The 21660-nt window shown below is 49.5% G+C and overlaps 1 protein-coding gene across 3 annotated transcripts in view; it reads left to right on the forward strand.

Annotated features, from left to right (window-relative positions):
• SRRM4 (serine/arginine repetitive matrix 4) overlaps window positions 1–20153 on the forward strand; it is a 38473-nt gene extending 18320 nt beyond the window's left edge. The window contains exons 3-13 of one of the 3 annotated variants that reach the window (XM_051634102.1): window positions 1227–1313; window positions 2151–2222; window positions 2558–2584; window positions 3185–3235; window positions 5579–5659; window positions 6634–6796; window positions 15006–15343; window positions 16810–17031; window positions 17299–17409; window positions 19012–19155; window positions 19736–20153. In XM_051634102.1, the coding sequence (XP_051490062.1) occupies window positions 1227–1313; window positions 2151–2222; window positions 2558–2584; window positions 3185–3235; window positions 5579–5659; window positions 6634–6796; window positions 15006–15343; window positions 16810–17031; window positions 17299–17409; window positions 19012–19155; window positions 19736–19994 (1555 nt within the window). In that variant the 3' untranslated portion in view covers window positions 19995–20153. The remainder of the gene's footprint in view (window positions 1–1226; window positions 1314–2150; window positions 2223–2557; window positions 2585–3184; window positions 3236–5578; window positions 5660–6633; window positions 6797–15005; window positions 15344–16809; window positions 17032–17298; window positions 17410–19011; window positions 19156–19735) is intronic. The other 2 variants (XM_051634104.1, XM_051634103.1) reach the window with 2 other exon arrangements.
• The last annotated feature ends 1507 nt before the right edge of the window (window positions 20154–21660 follow it).

Below are 21660 nucleotides of genomic sequence, written 5' to 3' on the forward strand. Positions count from 1 at the left end.
GTATTAAAAGCACTAAGCGATTGGCTTTTTACCAGAGTGTAACTTTGGTAGCAATTCAAGCCCCTGTGAGCAACTGTAAGGGGGTTGTGGAGCCTGAGACCCCCACCACGTCCCCGTGTCACCATCTCTGACAGCTCACTGTGCTGTGGCATTTGCTCTGCATCAGGACACTAAATAACAATCACGTTAGTTCTTTCTGCAGAAAATGCTCAGTTTTCAGCAGGTTTCTGCAGTGAGGATCCCACAGAGTTTTCCAAACACAGGGCTGCTGTTGCATGTTCCCTGCTAGCAGCTTCTCCCACCAGCCAGGGCTACAAGTGGGGAAACTGAGGCACAAGCCCAGTATCCTCATTTCCAACAGTGATTTTGCAGAGGCCTTGGGAAGCTGGCTGTGCCCCTCATAAACCTCATCCAGGGATCCATTTGGGGATCCACAGACAGACCTGAGGAATAATTAAGGGTTCCACAGGCTGATTTGGGGCTTAACCTGGGGATCCATAGGCTGTCGCTATCTTAATGAGTGTTTGCTTTGGTTAATGAGTAGTCACAGAGTATCTGTTACCTTTTTAGCCCGGTGCTCTGAATTAATTTAACCATGGTATTTGCTTTTCATTGAAAAATAACACAATTCAGTACTTTGTGTGTTGAAAAAAAGAAATTCATTTACAGGAGGCTTTTTCAAGGTTTAACAACTGTGTTAGAGATGCATATCTCATTAAATTACCACAGCATCTCAATAAATATATATATATATTTCTAATCAATTGCTATTTAACGTATGTCAAGTCTTTCATTACAGATAGATACAGCTGGTTGCAATAATTATTGTATGCAAATTAAATGCCAATTAATTATTTAAAGCATATTTACACAGAACAACAAAACCTATAAATCTGTTACGGAGTCATTAACCTCGGCAAACACGTTTTAAATAAGCAGCAAGTATCACCACAGCATATAGTAGCTGTCTGGTTATATCTCCATTAAACCCACGGAGGAGACACTTCTTAAACTGTGACCAAATTATTCGTTAGAGGGTAATTAGGTGCTCGCCTGCACCTCAGGTCCGCTGTGAAGACAAATCTCTCTGACCTGGATGTCCCTGGAGTGAGGATGGTGGCGGAGAGGGGAGAGCAGTCCGGTGCCATCTTATCCAGGTAGTGCCTTTCGTTTTACTGTTTCCATTAATTTTTGTTTGTTGTTTTTTTTTTTCCTGCCCTCCTCAGCCCCTCGTGTGACGAGGCGCCCGCACCCCCGCCGGCCCGGGGGAAGAAGAAGAAGAAGAAGAAATCGGGCCGCAAGAAGAGAAGGAGGTGAGGGCGGCCGTGGTGGTGTGTGGGGCAGGGGGGGGACAGGCTGGCTGAGGCGGGAAAAGCTGGTGTGAAATGGGGGCTGGATATGGGGGGTGTGAGGGGGAAATGTTGGTGTAAAATGGGGGCTGGATATGGGGGGTGTGAGGGGGGAAATGTTGGTGTAAAATGGAGGCTGGACACGGGGAGGTGAGGGGGAAATGTTGGTGTAAAATGGGGGCTGGATATGGGGAGGTGTGAGGGGGAAATGTCGGCGTAAAATGGGGGCTGGATACGGGGGGTGTGAGGGGAAATGTTGGTGTGAAATGGGGGCTGGATACAGGGGGTGTGAGGGGGAAGAGTTAGTGTTAAATGGGGGCTGGACGCGGGGAGGTGAGGGGGAAATGTTGGTGTAAAATGGGGGCTGCATATGGGGGGTGTGAGGGGGAAATGTTGGTGTAAAATGGGGGCTGGATACGGGAGGTGTGAGGGGGAAATGTTGGTGTAAAATGGGGGCTGGATACAGGGAGGTGTGAGGGGGAAATGTTGGTGTAAAATGGGGGCTGGATATGGGGAGGTGTGAGGGGGAAAAGCTGGTGTAAAATGGGGGCTGGACGCAGGGAGGTGTGAGGGGCTGGGGTTTCCAAGGGCCCAGGGAGGTGCTGCCATTTTCTCACCACCCTTCCCTCAGGGCAGCAGAGGCCAGGCCAGGGCTGACCCCACCACCCATCCTGTGGGGGTCCGGGTGCGCCCAGCCCCTCTCAGCCCTGGGGAATGTTGTTGGTGACGGGGTAGGGGTTGGGGTGGCCAGGGAGGGCTGTGGGGAGCTCTGCAGTCCCTGATGCCCCTCTGCCTCCTCAGGTCTCCCTCCTACAGCCCCTCGCCCGTGAAGAAGAAGAAGAAGAAAAGCTCAAAGAAGCGAAAAAGAAACAGGTTTGTGTTTGTTTTTTTTTTTCCCCTCGAAAAATATAGTTCCCTGCTGGCAGTGGCTGTTGGGGGGGGTTGGACAAGGGGTAGAAGATGTTACTGCTGTTGAGCAGCTGCTCAAACCCAGCGCCAGGAGGCAGAGGGAGGCATCAGACTCCTGACTCCCAATAACAGATGCCATCTCCTGACAGAAGTCCAGGGTCAGATGCTTTTTGGCTTTGAACCTTTTGCCCAGGTTATACATAAGATCTTCTCACAGTGCTCAGTCTAACACTGGGCCTAAGCACATTGATTCAAATTTGTGACACCCTACATTCAATGCCTGTATTTGTGTCTTGCAGGTTATCTTCAAAGAAGAGAAGACACAGGTAAGAGCTGAGCAAGTATGGGTGGTCCCTTAGAAATAGGAGTTTAATGGGCTCTTCAAGATCTCACAAAGTTAATGTTCACTGGGTGGGGGCGAAAAGACACTTTTGCGTGTTCTTGTGGAACCCCCCTGGCTCCCCCATTCCCTCTGAGTCTGGGGCTACCCTCTCCATTTTCAGCCTTACCTTCCTCAAACCCCAGAGGAATCAGGTCATCAGCCCAACCTGTGCAATCAAGCACATAACTGGAAAAGACCTCTTGGTATGACCTAGCCCCTGGCAACCTCATTCAAGTTACATCCATCCTACATCTCGAGTCTTCATTTCTCTTGTGGTTTATCTGCAAACAGTATGGCATCTCCCAGCAGTGCCCACCTTTGAAACATTCAGAGTCAGTGCACTGGAAGAACTCTCCTGACTCCAGTACATGTATGTACAGTATCAAGAAGTATTCATATTTTCTATGGGAAAATGCAAAATCACTTTTTGGCAAAGCCCACGAGCCAGATTTGTCAGCAGGCTCTCAGACCTGTAACACTGTGTGATCATGCAGCTTTTTATCAGAACAGAAATCTCTGAATTAATTAGCCATTTCTTATTTAGTTCTTCCAGCCCCAAAAGTAAGAGAAAGGAAGAAAGAAAACACAAAAAACAGTAAGTAGAGATTAATGGTGTTTCCTGCCCTGCCTGTGTAGAGCTGTGGGGCTGTGAAGTGCTTGATGTGGTGGGTCCCCTGGAGCTAGCACTGGCTGCACAGCCCTAAACAGTTCTACGGATTATTTCTCAGCTAAAAACAGCAATTCTGATTTGGCTGGAATGGAAGAGGGTTGGTAGAGCAATGAAGATCTTTCCCTCTCTTCTGTGCCTCCTCATTCATTACTTCCTTTGTATCTCATAGGGATGTACAGTTCATCCAGTTCTGAGCTGAGGCTCCAGCATGAGAGGATGAACTCAGACCTGTGGAGTGTGGTGCCCCACAGCCTCTGCTGCCCAGAGGACAGGCTGGCACACTCCTGCTGAGAAGGGACGTAGCTCCTCCTTGTTTGCTGCTCTTGGATGTTACAGTGGGGGTTACTCATGATATACAATACAACCAAATATCCCAATGGGATGGGTAGTGGGGACTAGAGAAGAGATTGGAAGTGATAGAGGTTGTAAAAATTCTGGGGTTGAGGTTCCCATCTGCCCTGGAGTGTTAGCAGAGCACAGGGCTAATCATTTGAAGCAGACAACCAAGGGGTATGGTACAAAATGTGGTTCCTCAAGGCTGGCAGGAGGGCTTCTAAGCCTTCTCTGTTGTTCACTTCTTCTGTATTCTCCTGGGAATTGCAACTTTTGGCTTCCTAGCTGCTATTGTGTGCAGAAAGCTCAACTCCTTTTCTCTGTGATTTCTGCATGTTCAGTAGCACAGCCACCTTTTTTTTCCCCAAACTGAGCTGCTGTGCACCCAGAAGTCTCAGTGTTAAAACACAGGCATCCCAGGTTATCAGGAAGTTGCTTTGGCTTCTCTTTGTGTTGAGTGACTGCTTATCTAAATCACACAAGACCAGTTTTTCCTCCTGCAGAAAGGGAGAGCTCTTGAACTGGAGGGACTGATGCAGAGGGTGAAGAGCAAACATGGGGATTTTCACAAAGAACACACCATGTGAGGGAGAGATGTTCAGTGTTGCTGACTTCAGCTGTATGAAAATGAGGAAGGAGGATCCTAAAATGTGAAGTTTTTAAAAATCTAATTGTAGGGTGTGAAAATGTCAGTGAAAACAGCCAGGCAGAATTCAAGCAATTGACCTGGAGGTCACCCCTTTTGTCTTAAAGGAGATGCTTTTCTCAAGCAATTGATCTGCTGAGGTTTTTAAAGTGGCAAATTGTTAAATGCTGCCCAGACAGGTTGTGCTAGTGCTGTCAGTGGCTGGTACAGGTGGCTGTGGAACCAGAGTGTTCCCAGAAGCTAAACCACTGCTAGCTTTGCCTGCTGGCACAGCAATGCCAGCCTGGACAGACTGTAACGTCCCTAGATCTAAAATAACTGCTGTGGTGGGCAACAGTGAGAGGGAATGGGCACAGGAGGGGACAGGAAGCCTGCCACACACATCACCTTGCTGTCTCCATGCAGGACTTCAAGCTGTTGGTGTTGGGCACCCATGGCCCTGCAGTTGTAGGGCCAGGTAATCTGTCAGTAGTAGCCCAAATGGAGCACAGGGAAGTGCACCAGGGGGCCCTGCACACAGTTTGCTGGTAACTGTCCTGTGGGCCTCTCAGAAAAGGGTGCAGCTGTGGCTGGGCACCTATAAGAAGCCAGGTGAAGTCCTGCCCCCCAGGCAGGACGGTGCACAGAGCAGACAGTGGTTAGGGAAGCTACACTTCATGGTTATACAGCTGCCCATAGGTATGGCTAGATCCTCCCACTCAGAGCATGGGGGAAGGCTGGCTGGTACAGAGTGTCCTATGTTACTTGGGGCCTGTCCTTCTGCATCTGCTCTTTAACAAGGAGCCTGCACCACAGAGAGGGCTGGAGCAAGAAATGGGAGGGTAGGAGCTTTGTGATGGGTTGATCAGAGAGATGGTGCTTCCCAACAAGTCTTAGCAATGGGCAGGTCCCAGGTTGTTTCCTGGCTGTGTTAGGGTAGGCTGCATGGTGAAGGGCAAGCAGATGAGAGCACGTTGCTCTTTAAGGTCTTGAAAGCAGAAAGGGTTTGTGCTGTCTGCTGCAGTCCTTCCCCAGCAGGCTGGAGAGCCATCCTGATAGTTTGTGGTTAAAATGGTAGGATGCATCTTGGCAAGATGGCCTGCCTGAGGTGTCAGCATAGGCACGAAGACGTGGAGGCTCTCATGCCTTCGTGTCCTGCACGATGTTTCATACGCCAATCTCTGGTTTAAAACACAGATCTCCATTCTGATTTGAATGTTACTGATTTCAGCCGCCAGCTGCTGGCTCTCACCACCCCCCCCCCCTTAGCCTGCTGTCCTAACAGTGGTTTTCCTTTCTGCTTCCCAAAGCTCCCGTGGGCGCACGCGGAAGTCTCGCCGCCACCGCCGCTCCGAGAGCTCCGACTCGCGCTCCCCCAGCTGCCGAAGCAGGTAACATCACTGCTCCCTGAGCTGAGTGTCCTGCAGCACTTCCTGGGGGGCTCAAGGATGTGATTCCAATAGCCCGTGTGACCCACAAGCTCTGTGCAGAGCTACCTCCCATTCTGGTGGCAGCCATGTCACATATCGGGTGTTGAGCTTCTGGTGGTCTTGGCCACAGAAGGGTTTTGGCTCAAGGAGCAGTAGTTGCAGCTTTTTGGGCCAGCAGTCACTTCTAATCCCCATGGCTGCTGATCAGCCCATGACAGCTGATGCCAGCCTGGTCTCCCTTCCCCAGCCCAAGGGCTTTGTACTGCTGATGTCCCAGGAAACCCTTAAACTTGGTCTTAGCAATGGAAATATATTTGCCTGCGGCATTTTATAGCCGCTGTCTGTGACCTGATTAAAGTCTCAGTCCTGAGTATGACAGATGCATCCTGGGCCCCCTAAGTGGATGCTGGTGCTAAACCAGGCTCCATTGCAATAGCAAGTCATATAGTTTATACCCATCAGGAGTTCATGTTTCACATTTTCTGAAAGCACTTAACGTTATGAACAAACCACCCTCACTCTCCCACATCACTCCTCTTACGAAAAGCTAATGCGATCAGTGGGGGGAGGAATGCAGTCAGTCATTAGAGGGGTGTTCATGCACAAGCAGAGTCTGTCTCCTCCTGGAGGTGTATTAAAACAGGGACGTTCAAGACTGTGTGAAAGTATGGTTTGCCTTGAGCCACCCTAAAATAATGAATTGGAGCTGAAATTGAGGTGAAGCTCCAAACTCTGGATGCAAAATATTTTTAATAAAAAACGAAAAGCAGAACACCTCTTTTCTCTGCACCATGACTCCACAGAGCAGTCATGTGGAAGATCTTCTCCCACACACAGTGGCTCAGCACTGAGCTGCCAAGGGTTTGTGTGGAGCTGGGAAAGGGCCCTACTGCAATACCAAGGAATAACAGCTGGGCTGTTCATGTCTTCTGGAGGCACAGAGCCCGGTCTCGGGAGGAAGGGCGTAAAACACGGCAGAGACACTCCAGGCACCGCTCAAAGATCACAGCAAAGAGAAGCTCCTCTGCAGAGGACCAGGCCAGCCAAAAAGCCAGCCAAACCCTCCCATTCTACAGCTTCCTGTCTCCCAAGGAAGTGGTAAGTATTACACACTGTGTTTCTTTCCTTGACCTAGCCACAGGAATCTGGGCAAGAAATCTGACATGAAATTTTTATAACTCAATTATAGCAACGTTAGACAAAGTTGGTTGAAACTGTGTTATTTATTAATGGTGCTGTTCTCCAATGTATTTAAAATCATTCCTTCCTTCAGCACTTTCATATCAAGGGCGGGGCTGGACAGGGGAAAAATTTGCAAAGGCTGTAGCCTATTAATAATGAATTGAGGACATTTAACAAAAAAGGTGGCCTCTAGCAATGATATTTTACAGGGATGTGTTTGTTATGCAGTCTTTGCTCAGCTGGATGTTAACTTAATTCACTGGTCTTCATGTCCAAAAAGTTTAGCCCTTCAGGGGAAGAAAGGGAATCAAACATATATAAAAGAAACATTTACATTGAATGAGTTGGTGATTTATTGGCAGGGAATGTTTTCTGACTATAGGGATCCTTCTAGGATCACTGTGCTCTGGACTGACAAGCCCAGGGGCCAAAGCTGGGACTTATGAGCAGCTCTCATTGATGCTAATGGGAACTGCATGTGCAGCTGAGGGTAAAATCAGGCTCAGTGCCTTGGGATGTTTTTCCATATACACGGAAAGAGATGATACAATGCATGCCTTAGCAGTGAGGGAGCAAAAGATGGAAGGGAATATTAGATACAAATTGATAGGAAGTCTTCCTTTTCCATGGCACATTTCCCCTTTGTTCCCAGTAGCTGCAAAGCAGTGGTGTGATGCTCTTTGATCATGGTGTTAGTATCTGATAGGCATTCTGGGGAGATAAATTGCTACATAGGACTCAAGGTAGTGCAGAATCTGGCACTCACGTGTGGATGTGTAACATTTGAGTCCTCCAAGCCCCAAAGTGATATGTAAAAGGGAAATTATTTTCTGTTAAAGGCTCAGGCATCAGTCATAAATACTCAGCCATACACAGTAGCTGCATCAGATATGAGATAGTGCCAGCAAGAGGAGACACCCACGCAGACAGCATTCCCATCAAAATACACAGAGATGATACGTGGGTACAGACAGGCACAAGCTGTCTCTCAACATGATAGATATGCATATTTGTTCTTGCTATATACAACTCCTGAGCATGTAGTGCACATGAGTCACTGCTTATAAAACCATATAAGGTAGAGGGTGAACAGCAGAAGCTGCACACCAGGCTTGGATGTGTGTGTGCTCATGCAAAGAAAGAATAACAAGCTATGAAACTTTTATTGCCACAAGCCTGGGGTGTTGCCCTCTGTCAACTTGAGAAGGTAGGAATGAGTTCAGAGCTCCTCCCAAAAGAACAACCAGCCAAAGACTGCATTGTGTCACCAGGATTCGTTGATTGGGGTTTTTTGTTTGTTTGTTTTTAATTCAAGCCACATTATTTACACAAATGTTTTCAAGTCTAAGCCTGGTTTGTAATTGGTACTAGGTTTCCTCTCTCTGAAAGCAGGTTCCTTGAGTCCTGTGAGGCCGACTGCCAGCTGTTCTGTTCCCTGAGCAAGAGTAAACTCTAATTTAAAATTGTAAAAGCTTTAAAATTAGATAAACTCAAGCATGCTGCACTCCCCTTTCCACTTGCTTCCCTCAAAGTAAATGAGCACACAAGCTGCAGGGCAGGGAAAATCAGAGCTTTACAGTTACAGATGGAGGGAATGGATGCAAAGTAAAAGTAATCAGACCCCTGCTGCACTGCTTCTAGTAAGAGTTTATAACACAGGCAAATATTTCAGTTATTAAAAGGCATCAGTACCTGTACTTACGCAATCCACTCGTGTCCTTTTGTTCCCAAAAAAAGGCACACTCTGTTGGGACATCATTCAAGAGCATATTTAAACACTTGTTTAAAAGGAAGCCCCTAGTTAAGTGCTGCCCCTGGATTTGAATGAAGTAATTAAATATCATGTACTCATAACTGGCAAGGGAAAAACGGAATGGGAACTTCTAGACTCATTTATTAATGACTGTACACAACTCTTTGATGCCTCTCTTTTTTTTAGAGTTAAATGGGTGCTCTATAAATAAGCTTAGTTCTGTCAGAACCTACTTTGAGAGCAGCCTGGATATGTTATGAAATAAAAATGTGCTCTTCCTGAAAATGTTGATCACTTATTAAAAATAAATTACTGGAAAAAAGCAGCTTTTGTGGAAAAATCCAGAATTGGGTTTAGAAATGCCATGTTTCAGTCTTCTGTGGGGGCTGGTGTGTCCTTCTGTCCTGGGCTTCCAAGCCAAACTGGAGAGATGCATTGTCATATCTCCAGAGGAAAGGGATTGTCCAGAGAGGATCCCAGTGTACATACAAGACCCAGAGAAAAGTATTTTGTGGCACATTCTGCCATACCCAGTTTATTTTCCTTTCTGCTGGAACTAGCCACATTTTCTAACTAGGTCTACCTGTAACTTATGAGGGATAAAGCATCCAAAAGAAGACCCTGCCCATGCATCTGCCTTGCTGCTTCTCTCCCCCTTGCCTTTACGCCTCAGCTGGTGCACGCACACGCATGCACACGTGCAGAAACACCCCAAAGTTCCCTGCTACTTTTCTTTTTTGGCAGTACATTTCCAAGCTGCTCCCTCTCATTTTCCCTTTTAGCCCATGCAGCTGCAATAGCCACCTGTTGAGTACAGGATTGTGGGGCTGTGCCTCAGCATGCAGAGACTGTGGGTGATATGCAGCATCTGCTTTTGAACAGAATACACCCCCAACCTGCTACAGACAGTTTGTTCCACACAGATACAGATGTATTCTGGGCCACTGTGCAATCTAAGTAACCGCAGGGTATGAATCTAATTGCCTTTGCTGTACCTGATGAAGATAACTGCACACTGCACACTTTTCTTGCTAGCTCCTTTGATTCCACTGAAGCTCGTTTACAATGTCACAAATTAACAAGGCTTGAGCCAGATTTTCAGTGAGGCTCAGTGGGGTATGGTTGTTCCAAATGATGCTGTTTGTGCTCATGTGTCTGCAGAGAAGCAGGAGTGAGGAGATGCTGTGTGGGGGCTGGGAGAGCATGTGCAGGAGGGAACCTTATAGCAGATCTGGGTATTGGCTTGCTGTTGCTCTCTTTTCTAGCCAGGGTTGTGGTTTACATAGGAAAAGGTGTTATTTTCACTGTCAGGCAGCAGTTTTTCTGACAACAACAGAGACCTCGACGAGCAGAAAGGCAAAGCCTTCCATAAGTATGGAAAGTCTTTTCTTTTTGCTTTTCCTTTTCTCCCTTCTCAGCCAGGAGACTGAAGTTACCCCTGGTCTGATAGATTTGCAGCTCAGAGCTGGGACCACAGGGAGGCCAGCAGCCTGGGGTGAGGGAGGGATGCCTGCAGCCATGGAAGAGCTGTGCTGTACACGAGGTACCAGGGGAGGTGGTGGGAAGCAAAACCTTGCTCCAAAGCAGTGCCAGCCTGGCCTGAGCTGAGCTGGGGACATGCTGGCCTGTCACACAATATTGGCTGCACCCCAGCAGGCTGAAAAGATCTTTGCAGAAACAGACCTTAGCCTGGCATTGTCAGGAATTTACCCCCAGTCATGGGTCTGTGAGCCAGGCTGCTCAGCAGTGTTTTCTCTAGCCCCAAATAACCCAAGCTCTGACCTTACATGGACAGTTGTGTCAGCCCCTTGTGGTAGAGAGACCCTCATCCTCAACTGCCCACCTAGCAAACAAAAGGATACTTTCCACTCAATTTTCCTCAAACTGGAGATTCATAATTGGGGGTGTGGGGAAGGTATTTCTATTCCTCCAGCACCACTATTTTTGTCCACCCTTACCAAAAGGTTGTTTTTTCAACACGGGCAAATCCCCCAGGAAAGGCTTCCCCCCCCAGATATGGGAGATGGAGTCCTCCCCTGAGCAGCCCCTCTCAGCAGGTGCTGCTCCCCACCCCAGCAGCTCCTCAGCAGCTGTCTGCCAAGCCCTCACTGAGAGCAAGGCTTGGTGGGGGTTATTGACACAACCATTTTATTCCTTTCATTACTGCAATGCCCAGAAAAAGAGAGAAAGGGAGACATGCACCTCTGAAAAAAAAAAAGTTAACTCCACTTCAAAGTCACTTGCAAAACAAGAGTTTAAAAAAAACAAACAAAGAAACAAGAAATAAAACCTGTAACTGCAAGTGAGGCTTGGCCAAGCTGCTCATTGCTGTGTTTAGGTCCCCTTATAGCTGAGAAAATGTATAGACAACTTTTGTCCCAAAGCTGTTTGCAGCAGAGTAAATAGACTTGTTCAGTTTAATTGGAAGATGAGCAGTGATTGGTTTTTTGTAACCTATGAGATGACACTGCCTCTTGGTCTAGGATCACACCCAAAACTGCAGTCTGGAGTAGGAGCAAAGGCTTCATTTCTATTCTCCCTTCATCTTGATTAAATAATGATTTGAAACAACAAAAAAAAAAGTCAATAAATACATATCTTGGGTTCCCTTGAGGGCAGCTGTAGGTCCCCTGCTGAAAGCTGGAGGAAGCAAAGTTCACTGAGATTATTTAATTACTTACTAGAGCGGGATGGAATCCAAATGTTGGCATAGAGAAAATTAGATTCATGAAAGAGCAGACTCTTTTTAAGGCACCCTAGAAAAATAACCAGCCATTAGAATTCAGTGGAGCTCTGCACAGTGTTTTCTGATGTGATGCTCAGTTGCCATCTCATGTGGCTGGTGTGTCTTTCAGAAGCAAAGCCAAGATTGTCAGATGGGCAAATTGTCTCCAAGCAGATAGGTGAGTCAAGCATCTTGAGATTTGTCCTGGCTCTTGTCCCAGGACACAAATCTCCTTGGAGCCTGCAGGAAGGTTCTGGTGACAGCCTGGTACCTCGAGGTGGTGGGGCTGGGAAGCTGCTGTCCCTCCCTTTGGCACCTGTCTTGCCCAGGCCAGACCCTGCAGCCCTCACAAGGGCTGTGGGCTCCTCCATATTTCACCAAGATCCACATGTTGCCTCTTCCTAGAGTGCTGCTACCACAGGTGTTGAGCTTGCTGATCTCTCCCTATCATCTGACAGATTCTGTGATGTGCTGACAACAGCTGCTGCTTTGCAGGTAGACTTCAGAGAAGGCGAAGCAAGAGCAAACATCCCAGGTCCCAGCACCAGTCTAAAAAGTTGTTGTAGAAAAGCCAAGAAACTGCTGTATTTCTTGGCAGAAATAAAAGCCTTTTGGTTTTGATGGGGAGGGAACAGATGTGAGGTGTTTGCTTGTGTGATGCTGGGGCCAGTGTCCCTCAGAGCAGCCCTGTACCCATTCCAGGCCTTTCTCACCTCTGTAGCCAGAGGTTCTCATGTGGTGATCTTATGCCTGTAAATGAAAAGTGGTCAAAAGCTGGTTCAGATCTAATGCAACCCATAACCCAGCTTTTAAAAAAAATAATCTGATGCCATACTTAAAAGTGCAAACCTGTGTCTTATGAGATGTGGCTGGGGAGAGCATGGTGGTTCATAGCAAGAAGGTCAGTTCTATCAGAGTTTCAGAAATGGTGAAAACCAGAGCTGGTTACCTGGCTCTCTTATGCTCCTTTGATATTCCAGTTTCTACTGCAGGAAACAGGGGCATGTAAAGAAGTGCTAGAGCTGAGAAGTAGCAAGGAGCAGCACCAGGTGCTGAAATGAGGACTTGAGATGTATGTCTTCACTTGTTTCTAGTTAGGAACATCTGGGAGATGTTATTGCTCTGTCCAGGGCTTCTGTGTTGAAGGTGCAAGTTTCACCTCATGTTCCATGTCTGCTGTTGGAGCTCCTGATGCCTCCAAGTTAGGATTGAACAGGGCTTAGAAATCAGTATTTCTAGGGAAGGGGGAGTCTCCACCTCCAGTGTGGATTTGCTGGGCTGAACTAATTCCTGTTCTTCTGTCCATTATCCCAGGAGCAGTAATGCCTCTTTCTCTGGCAACATAGGAAGTACTTGGAGATCCTCCAATTCCAGGTGTTTTCAGAGCATGAGCTTGTTGTGGGCAGTAATCATGCCAAGGATGGTGTGCTGGGAGCTGCTCTGTGTGCTGGTAGCTCTGCTCTGGTTTCAGTCACTGCTGGGTCAGCACATGTGTCTGAGTCAGCTGTCCCAGTTAGTACCTCTTGAATTAGATTGAGAGCAACCCCCTCGTGAAGACACAGAGCAGATGCCACAGGCAGGAGGGGGGATATGAAGGCACCATCTGATGGGATGGAGCTCCATGGATGAAGGAGCTCCAGGTAAAAAGTGACCTAGGCTGGGCCTGTAGTCCCTCTGTGGATGAGGAGCTGCTTACCCATGCCAGTCAGTCCAGGGCTAAGGTCTCCAAAGGGGCTGACCCTGGCCCTGCTGTGTGACAACTGATCTCCTCTGCTCCCTAAGATATTACCAGCATTGCAATAAGGTTTTCTCAGATCAGAACTCCCCAGATGTGTGAGGGCATGGCCCAGGTCTCCAGGAGAGTGTGGTGTAGAGGGAAGGCATTGCATGTCCCAGAGCAGGGCATGAGGACAGAGGCAGCTGTTTAGGGAGCAGAGCTTGCTGAGATTGCATTGGAGGACTGTCCTGAGCCTGGAGAATCAAATATGTGTATCCACACTCTAAGGACCCTGGACCAAACCTTACAGGTGGGAGTGAGGAGAGCAGAGCATCTGAGTGAAAGAGGATGAGGCCACACAGAGTACAGATGTGCTGGGTCCTCATTTGGCCCTAATTCTGACCCCATTTTGAGGACAGACATTAGCACTGATGTAGCCTCACTCCCAGCACCAGGACATTCCTGACTGGCTCAGGCAAATGCTATTAGAGTTAAAACTGAACTATAAAATACTCAGATGAGGTAAATCCCCTTGGTAGTGCTTGGGGTCCCAGACAACAGCCCTGCCCAGGGCAGCTAGTGTGGGTTTGGGGTCCTCCTCAGGTTCAGCAACCCACCAAGACCCAGCCAGGGTGTGGTTGAACCCCCACACAGAGGCTGGCAGGAGCAGGGCTCTCATCCCCTTCCCCAACAGAGGGGTGATCAGGTCTCCAACAGAATAATTCTCCAACAGGGCACAGAGGGGGGAATATTTTTCCTCCTCTATTTTTTTACTTCTTCCCTCACTTGAGTTCCCTCTTCCACTTCCATGAAACCCAAGGGGATTTAGTGCAAGCTGCAACTGTTCAGCACAAGCAATCAGCCTCCAGGAACAGGCTGGATCAGCCTCATTTAAAGCAGAAGAAGGAAACAAAAAATGAATAATAAGCGAGACAAGCAAGCAGAGAAAAAGCAGGCATGACATTTGCGTAGAGGAGGCAAGGAAACAGTTGGCAGTGTGGATTGAAGAGAGGGGTTATGTTTTTTTCATGTAATTTGAGACTCTAATGATGGACTTATGTTGCCCGCTCTTCCTTTTTTCTTACACCTTACCTACTAAAGGAGGAGTTCTTGATGGGTAAGTGGATCCACAAGACACCAGGGAATTTATTAGAGGTCACTCGAGAGCATTAACTGTATCTTCTTCAGGGGGAAAAAAGCACACAAAGAAGTATCTCTATACCTTTTATTTCCAGAGGGATTTTTCTTTTTTTCCCCCTCCCCCCTTTTTCTTTTTTTTTTTTTTTCTTTTTTTCAAAATGATAAGCTTGTTTATTTGCTAGTTTTTACTTTGTACAGAAGCCCTTAATTTGGTTTGATTTGATTTTTTCTTTGCTTCTTTTAGTGGCATTCATTCAGCCTCTTTATTAAGGCAGCTTAAAAAATTCACTCATTTAAGATTTTGTTTCCTTTTTGTTTGCTTTCTAAGGATTACGTAGGGTTTTTATATGTATATTCCCTTTTCTTTTTTTCCTCCCCCTCTAAGGTTAAAGAAGGGCTTTGTCCTCTGTTACACATTTTTTATTTAGTTAGTTCTTTTGATTCTTTGGTTGCCCATTTATGTTGTTGAACTCTTTGTTTAACATGATTTGCATGCTGATACTCTTTGCATGATCTCTGAATCTTCCCATTATCATAGCAGGGGGAAAAGAAGTTTCTTCTTACTGTGGATTTCTTTAGGGCTATGTGCTTTTCTTTTCTTCTCCTCTTTCTTCTTTTTCCTTTCTTTCTTACTTTCTTTCCTTTTGTTTCAGTGCATCATGATGGTAACATTTCTGAGTTTATTTAAAAAAAAAAAAAAAAAGAAAAAGCAAAGTAAAACCAAAAACCACCCACCCCCCAAAAAAAAAAACCACATTCAAACAATGCCAAATGGCTTTTTTGCTTTCAGATCTCTCAGTCAGGGTCTTCTGCTGACCTCTTAACCAAAACAGACAGCTCGCCTGGCAACCTACCCAGGCAGAATGGAGAGTATCATGAATATGACTCAGGAAACGATACTTCCTCCCCTCCCTCCACTCAAACCAGCTCATCCAGGTCAAAGGACAGCCAGGAGAAAAGAAGTCTAGTCCATGATGGCTTTGGCCATGCCTTCTCATCTGGGAAGCCCAAACTGGCCAACAGTGATAACAGCTCTGATTCAGGAAATTCCTTCACCAGTTGCTTTTCCCAGACCAAGGGAACAGCTTTGGAAAACCTGTCTCCAGATGCCCAAGGACAAGACCGAAGGTCAGTAATTACCAGTAGCTGCTGCTGGCAGCCAAATAGGTTGTTTCTCTGTATCTCCTGCCCACTCACCAGCAGCAGTGGTGAGCTGGCAAGGAGGTTTTTGTAGTCTGGAGGCAGTTAGATATAAATCAGACCCAGTGTTGCTAGCCAGGAGTCCACAACCCCACAGTGACCAACACTAGCCTGAGGAGAAAGATGCAAACCCAGCCATCACACCCCTGGGCATTGCCTGTGTTGGGTCTTCTGGCATTAATGTGGCTAAATGCAGGGTTTGGCCCTGGGCTGAGCTGTGTCCTGACACAGCCCTGCTCTGCTGGGAATGACAGTGTCAAAGAAAAGAGCCTCTGGCCCTCTAGGCAAAGTCTGGAAAGGTGCATCAAGGGATTGTTGTGCTTCTCTTACTGTGGGGAAGGGGAGCAGGGTTCATTTTTGCTAAAACAATTATGGGCTGTTCTTTCACCTGTCCAATGAGCCAAATCCATCCTTCTCTTTCCCAGATCATTCAGGACTGGCCCTGGGTGACAAGATAGCATCTCCTGCAGCTGGGGAGCACAAGGAAGGGCAGGTGCCTCACTGGCTGTGGGGTAACACAGCAGCAGCCCTGTGTGCTGGGGCACTGGGGTTGGGAGTCAAACCACCACCAGGAGCCACAGGTCACCATCAGGAGAGAGGAGCAGATGCAGCCTCCATCACTGCCTCCCAGGCCTGGGGGTTTGCCATGTGCTGTTAGGATGAAGGCACTGGAATGTGGTGGCTGCTACCCAGGTTGTGCTCGGGCATTGGAGTTAGGGAGCTCTTCCAGCTCAGGCCTTCACATCTTAAATGCTGGGAGTTAGAGCCAGGATGTGTTGTGGGGGTGGGAGCACCGAATGAGAGACGAGAGAGAGAGGAATTGGTCTTAGGAAGAACAAGCCCTCGATTTTCAGTCAGTGTGAAAGTTCAGGGTTGTGTTATACTTCCACATTGTGACTCCGGTGGGATAACTCTGCCTTCCCATGGGTGGAGCTGGGATTGCAGCTGGCCCTGGCTGTCGGGAGGATGCCTCACTACTAGGCTGTAATCTTGATTCATAGCCAGGGCACTTCTAGAAGCAGAGGAATTCACACAGCCCTGTCCAAAGGCAACAAGACGTGCCTGCTCATGCTGCTCCATGGCCAGGCTGGAGCACAGGCCCTTGCTTGCCATGCTCTGGCTTTCCTTTCCTCCAGCTCTTCTCACCTTGCTCCCTCACTGGCCTGTCCTAGGCTCTGCCCTCTCTTCCACAGTGTAGAGGGTGAGCTCCTGGGCTCTGACCCACACACGTGGGGTCTCTGTAACAGCAGCCTGGGAAGCCAAGAGATCTTTATCCCCAGGTGGGAAATGGGAGGATGGGAGTGCTTGTTGGCTGGAGTGTGGTGCTCCCCTCAGCCAGAGACCAGTCCCAGTTCAGCCGTAGCTCCAATGACTGTCCAAATACACCTTCACAGAGGGTGCCTGTCCTTGTGTCTCAGCTGTCCAGAGGAGAAGAAGGGAAACGCCCTCCCGTCCCCAGCCCACAGCTCCCCTCTGCGGCCGTGCTCCCGCAGCGGGTCCTACACCAGCACCGGCAGATCCTCCCCCGGCTCCAGCCGTTCCAGCCACTCCAGCTCCTCACACCACAAGGACTCTCCCAAGTACTCCCGAAGCAGGTCCTGCTCTTCAGAGAAAAGGTAAGGCCAGCTAATACTGCTGTCTCTGTGATCCTGGCCAATGTCTTAACTCTTGCAGGCTTGCAGACTCCTTGCAGGAGGAGGTGTAAGAGTTTGGGGAGGTGCCTAGGGATGCACATGGCTTGGGGTGAACTGGCCACACAGAGCTGGTCCCAGGCCTTAAAATAATGGGCATCTCTTCCTCACAGGAGCCCAGATTCAGAGGAGACTGGTACAGCCCCTCCCTCCCCAATCTTTAGCTTCTCTATGGTTCTTGTCTATTCCCAGGTCTTCTTCACGTTCCCCCAGCTATTCCTCCAAATCCTGCAAAAAAAGTCCTGGGAGCAGGAGTTCAAGGCCTCGTCGGAGCCCCAGTTACTCCCGCTACAGCCCTAGCAGGTATGGCTCTCTCCTCATGTGATACCTGCTGCCTCAGGTTTTCCCACTGCCTCCATCACCTGCTTGGGTTCCAGCACACTTGCTGGCTCCTGCCAGCCCCAGACTGCTCCCTCAGCTTCCTCACTGGGTGCTTTGGTCCTCAGCACCAGTGTGAGAGGGAGCAGGGCACACAGGGTAAGGTGTATGGCTGTATTGTTATGTTGGCCCTCAGTCCACTGGAAGTTCCTTGCCATTTGTTGCCCCAGAGCAGGTGCTGGCTGCAGAGGGAAGAGCCCAGAGATTAGCCTTTCACTTTCTGTGGGGAAAACCACATTACTCATGGCCAAGGATGCCCTGCACTGATTCGGGACAATTTCACACAAAGCACTTTTGGGAGTTGGTTGCTGGGAGGGAGATCTGGATTATCCCTGGCTTTGAAGCATCATGGCATCTCACACTCAGAGCGTGTGGCATGCAAAGTGGCTGTTCCTCTGCTCCAAGCTGTTGTGAGGGACACTATGGAGCCAAGAGTGCACAGATGGCTGCTCAGTGGTGTCTGGCAGGGCCTGATGTGAGGGGAAGATGTCTCACAGGAAAACCCGGGGAGAGCCCCTCTCTGTCATGCTGGTGGGCAGAGCACCAGGCTCCAGCTGGGTCTGCCCACAGTGTTCATCACCCAAGAAGCCCACCCCAGCCAGCAGCCACTGCAGCAGGGCTGCAGCCCTTGTCAGAGAGGGATCTCATTGCAGTAGGGAAAGGCACTGCTTTTCAGTTCTTCCGGAGTTGTCAGGCCCCAGGAAGCATCCCTACTGCATGGGCAGATGCCAGGTACCCTCATGCTGGCACTCAGCCAGCCCTGCAGGGGAAGATGCAATCTCTCCACACCCCACAGAAAACAGCCATCTCACAGCTCAGTCCTAGATGCCTTTGGGCAGGTTTTTCTGGTAACATCTCTGCTGCCGTGAACGTTTTGCACCCTTAAAATTTTAACATTCCCGTGGTCTGATTCCTGCAGGCTGTGACAATCCCTGCACTGGCGTAGGAGAATATTTCCTGCGTGCAAGGATCAGGCACTTGACCTGTAACATATTGTTTTGCAGATGGTATTGAGCAGGGGGGATGAAGTCAGCTACACTCCACAGAAGGGCCTGTGCTGACGTGTATGGGAATTTAACAAAGGATAGAACCATAGCAACGCCGGCACTCCCTCTGGCAAGCTGTGCAGAGCTGCATGGCCCTGCAGGGGTACTCGGGGCCCTCTGCTCACGTGAGGCCTGCTGGCAGGGTTGTTCTCATCTGCTTCTGCAGCATGGCCAGCAAAAACAATTTTAGAGAGCTAAATACAGAGTGCAACCACAGACGCAGGTACACGGGAGCCATCTTAACTCGGCAGCACGGGGCCACCAGGAGACACTGCTGAAAACCCCAGACCCAATTTGTGGGTGTCTTGTCTGTCCAGCTAAATCAGTGGCTGATGCCCCCAGAGCACTTTACTTACAGTGGTCCCTTTTAAAGCTAAGTGCCCTCTGCTCGTCTGTGCCTTCGTGGGTCATGGCCTCCACATCCAAAACCCGCCCCACAAAAAAGCCAGCAGTGACAGTTCCCAACCTGTGCTTTCCCCAGAGAACACGAGCGAGAGCACAAGTACGGCTCCAGTGAGAAGGAGTCCCACAGGGAGCGCGACCGCCGGCGGCGCCGCTCCTATTCCCCGCTGAGGAAGCGCAGGAGAGACTCTCCCAGCCACCTGGAAGCTCGGCGCATCACAAGGTAAGAGGATGTGGTCCCATCCTTTGCAGACAAGCTCAGCCAGAGCTTCCTGGAGGGACGTGGGCAGCCCTTGGGTCCCAGCCCTCACCAGCGGAGGTTGCTCCAGGAAAAGGCTCGTTTCTCTAAGCTTGATCAGCAGGTCCTTCCACCCCTCCTAGGGCTTGGGGACTTAGAGGCCAAGGGAGGATGGAGGAAGGGGCATCTCATTTACAACATAGAGAAAAGGCCGATGAAGTAGGAGCAGGGACTCTCCCAGCAGTTACTGGGATCACCCCCCCTGCAGACCTTTTGTTTCACCTTCTCCTGTGGTAGGTATCCCACACCGCAGAGAGAGCTCTTTGGGACACCAGGCAGAGAGTCTCAGACTTGGTGCCTGGGACATTCCCCAAGGCCCTGAGGGTGGGTGGTTTGAATCCCAAGGCCTGTCAGTTACCTGATCTCTTTATTTATTTTTTTTCTTTTAAATAAACACAATGACATTTCTGGAGAGTGTTGAGCAGAGCAAGCAGTGGTGATTTGGGATGCTGTGGCGGTAAATCGGTCCTTGTGTTGCTGCTGACACACACCTCTCTCTTCACAGCGCCCGCAAGCGCCCCATCCCCTACTACCGTCCCAGTCCCTCCTCCTCCAGCAGCGCCAGCAGCTTTTCCTCCTGGTACAGCAGCTTCAGCCGCTCCCGGAGCCGGAGCTACTCCAGCTACCGGACAAGCCGGAGCCGAAGCTGGAGCAGCAGCAGCGCTGGGAGCAGGAGCCGCAGCCGGAGCTCGGGCCCCAGGAGCAGCCGCAGCAGGAGCAGGAGCTATGACTCAGGAGGCAGCTCCGACAGCCTGGGTCGCTAGGGAGTGCCGCCTGCTCCTCCAAATTCCTGGCATTCTCCGCATCCTTCCCACCTGCCTGGCCATCGATAGCAATCATCCTCCTCGATACCGACGTGGTGGCAGTGCCAGGTCCCCCTTCCCTGCCTCGTGCGCCCAGCGCGGCCCCTTTGCGACCTGTGGAGTGAGTGGATCCGTCCCAGATCCCCAGGCCAGGGCTGGAAGATGCGTCGGTGCCTCCCAGAGGGTTTGTCACGACAGACAGTCTGCTCCATCCTCCCTGACATCCCTGTCTCCCCATCACTGCTGCTCTCCAAAGCTCTACCAGCTGGTCCAAAGGAAAGAATTCAGCTCCTTGCTCGTCTGCAATGACAAGAGCCAGCAAATTATTTTCTGTCAGAGGGAGACATCCAGTTAGGAATTTGCTGGGAAGCTCTGATGGTGAGTGGGGGTGACCTGTCCCCACCAAGGCAAATATCAGGTCCCTTGGGTCTCTCCTCCAGGGTTTCTGACCACTCTGCAGTGCCAGTCAGCCAGTCCCTGCTATAAATAGAAGGCTAGAAATCCTTCCTGACAGAATTCCTAGGGAAAAAAAAGAAGGCCATTTTCTCTCTTTCTCCTGCCCTTTCCTACCAGGTAAGCATCATCTTTCACAGGGTTGTCTTATCCCCCCCATCACTGTGACCTGCTTGTGAACAAACTGCTGAGGTCTGCAGCAGATATGGTGAGGAACAGGGGCAGCAATTTTCGAGCAGTGCCAGAATTTCAGGATGTAATTTCTCCTCGAGACCCTCAGGTTCCCCTGAGGCAGGACTAGCAGCCCCTTCACAGGGCCCACACCAAGCTGGGGCAGATGCACTCGCACCCCAGTTTGTGGCTGGGAGAACAGAGCTGTGCAGGGGGGAGAGGGCCCACCCCCCAATTGCATGTTTGTGCAGGCAGCTACAGGCAGCCAAGAGGGCCCTGCCTGCCCAGGCAGCCCTGGGGTTTTGTCTCCCTGCCAGCCCAGCTGCCTGTGCAATTACTGTGTTTTGCAGGGTAACAAAGGTTTCTCCCAGCACAGGCTGAGCTGGTGCTGAGGAGTTTCTTTCTCTTACAACACCTGGGTGCTTAGAGACGCTAATTTGGGCTTAAGACTTCCCTCCCTTTTTCCATCCCCTCCCCTTCCATCCTGTATGATTATTAACAAGTTTGGGCTTAATGAGTCAAGGAGGTGTGTCACTTTAAGTGTCACAGAAAAGGGCTAAGTGGAACCAGCATATGCTGGAGGAGGAGAGGGGGTAGAAAGAAGTGCACCCCCCCAGGTACCTACAGCCCCCTAGTCCCTCTGGCAGCAGGTGAAGGGGTAAAGCCATGAGTGGAGTAAGGCCAGGGCCATGTGGTACCTTAGCAAGCATATAAACCTGTTATCTGCTGTAAAGTACAGTAGTGTGGGGGCTGTTTCCACCTGGGTGGTACAGAGGGAAGATTAATGCCAGGAGTCCCTTTTTTTCCAGTATCCTTCCTACTGCTGGTCCCCCTCATCCTGTGCCTTCAACCCCCAAAGCTCCCTTTTTCCCAGTCCCTCATCCCCTGCCTCACTCTCTGTAGATTATTTGAGGATGAGGGTGGCTGGAGCAGAGAGCTGGGCACTGGTGGGGTCAGGGGCTTGCTGGGGACATGTACCCATCTCTTGGGAGGCCACTTCCTA

The sequence above is a fragment of the Apus apus genome, chromosome 16 (assembly GCF_020740795.1).
Source record: "Apus apus isolate bApuApu2 chromosome 16, bApuApu2.pri.cur, whole genome shotgun sequence".
Lineage (NCBI taxonomy): Eukaryota > Metazoa > Chordata > Aves > Apodiformes > Apodidae > Apus > Apus apus.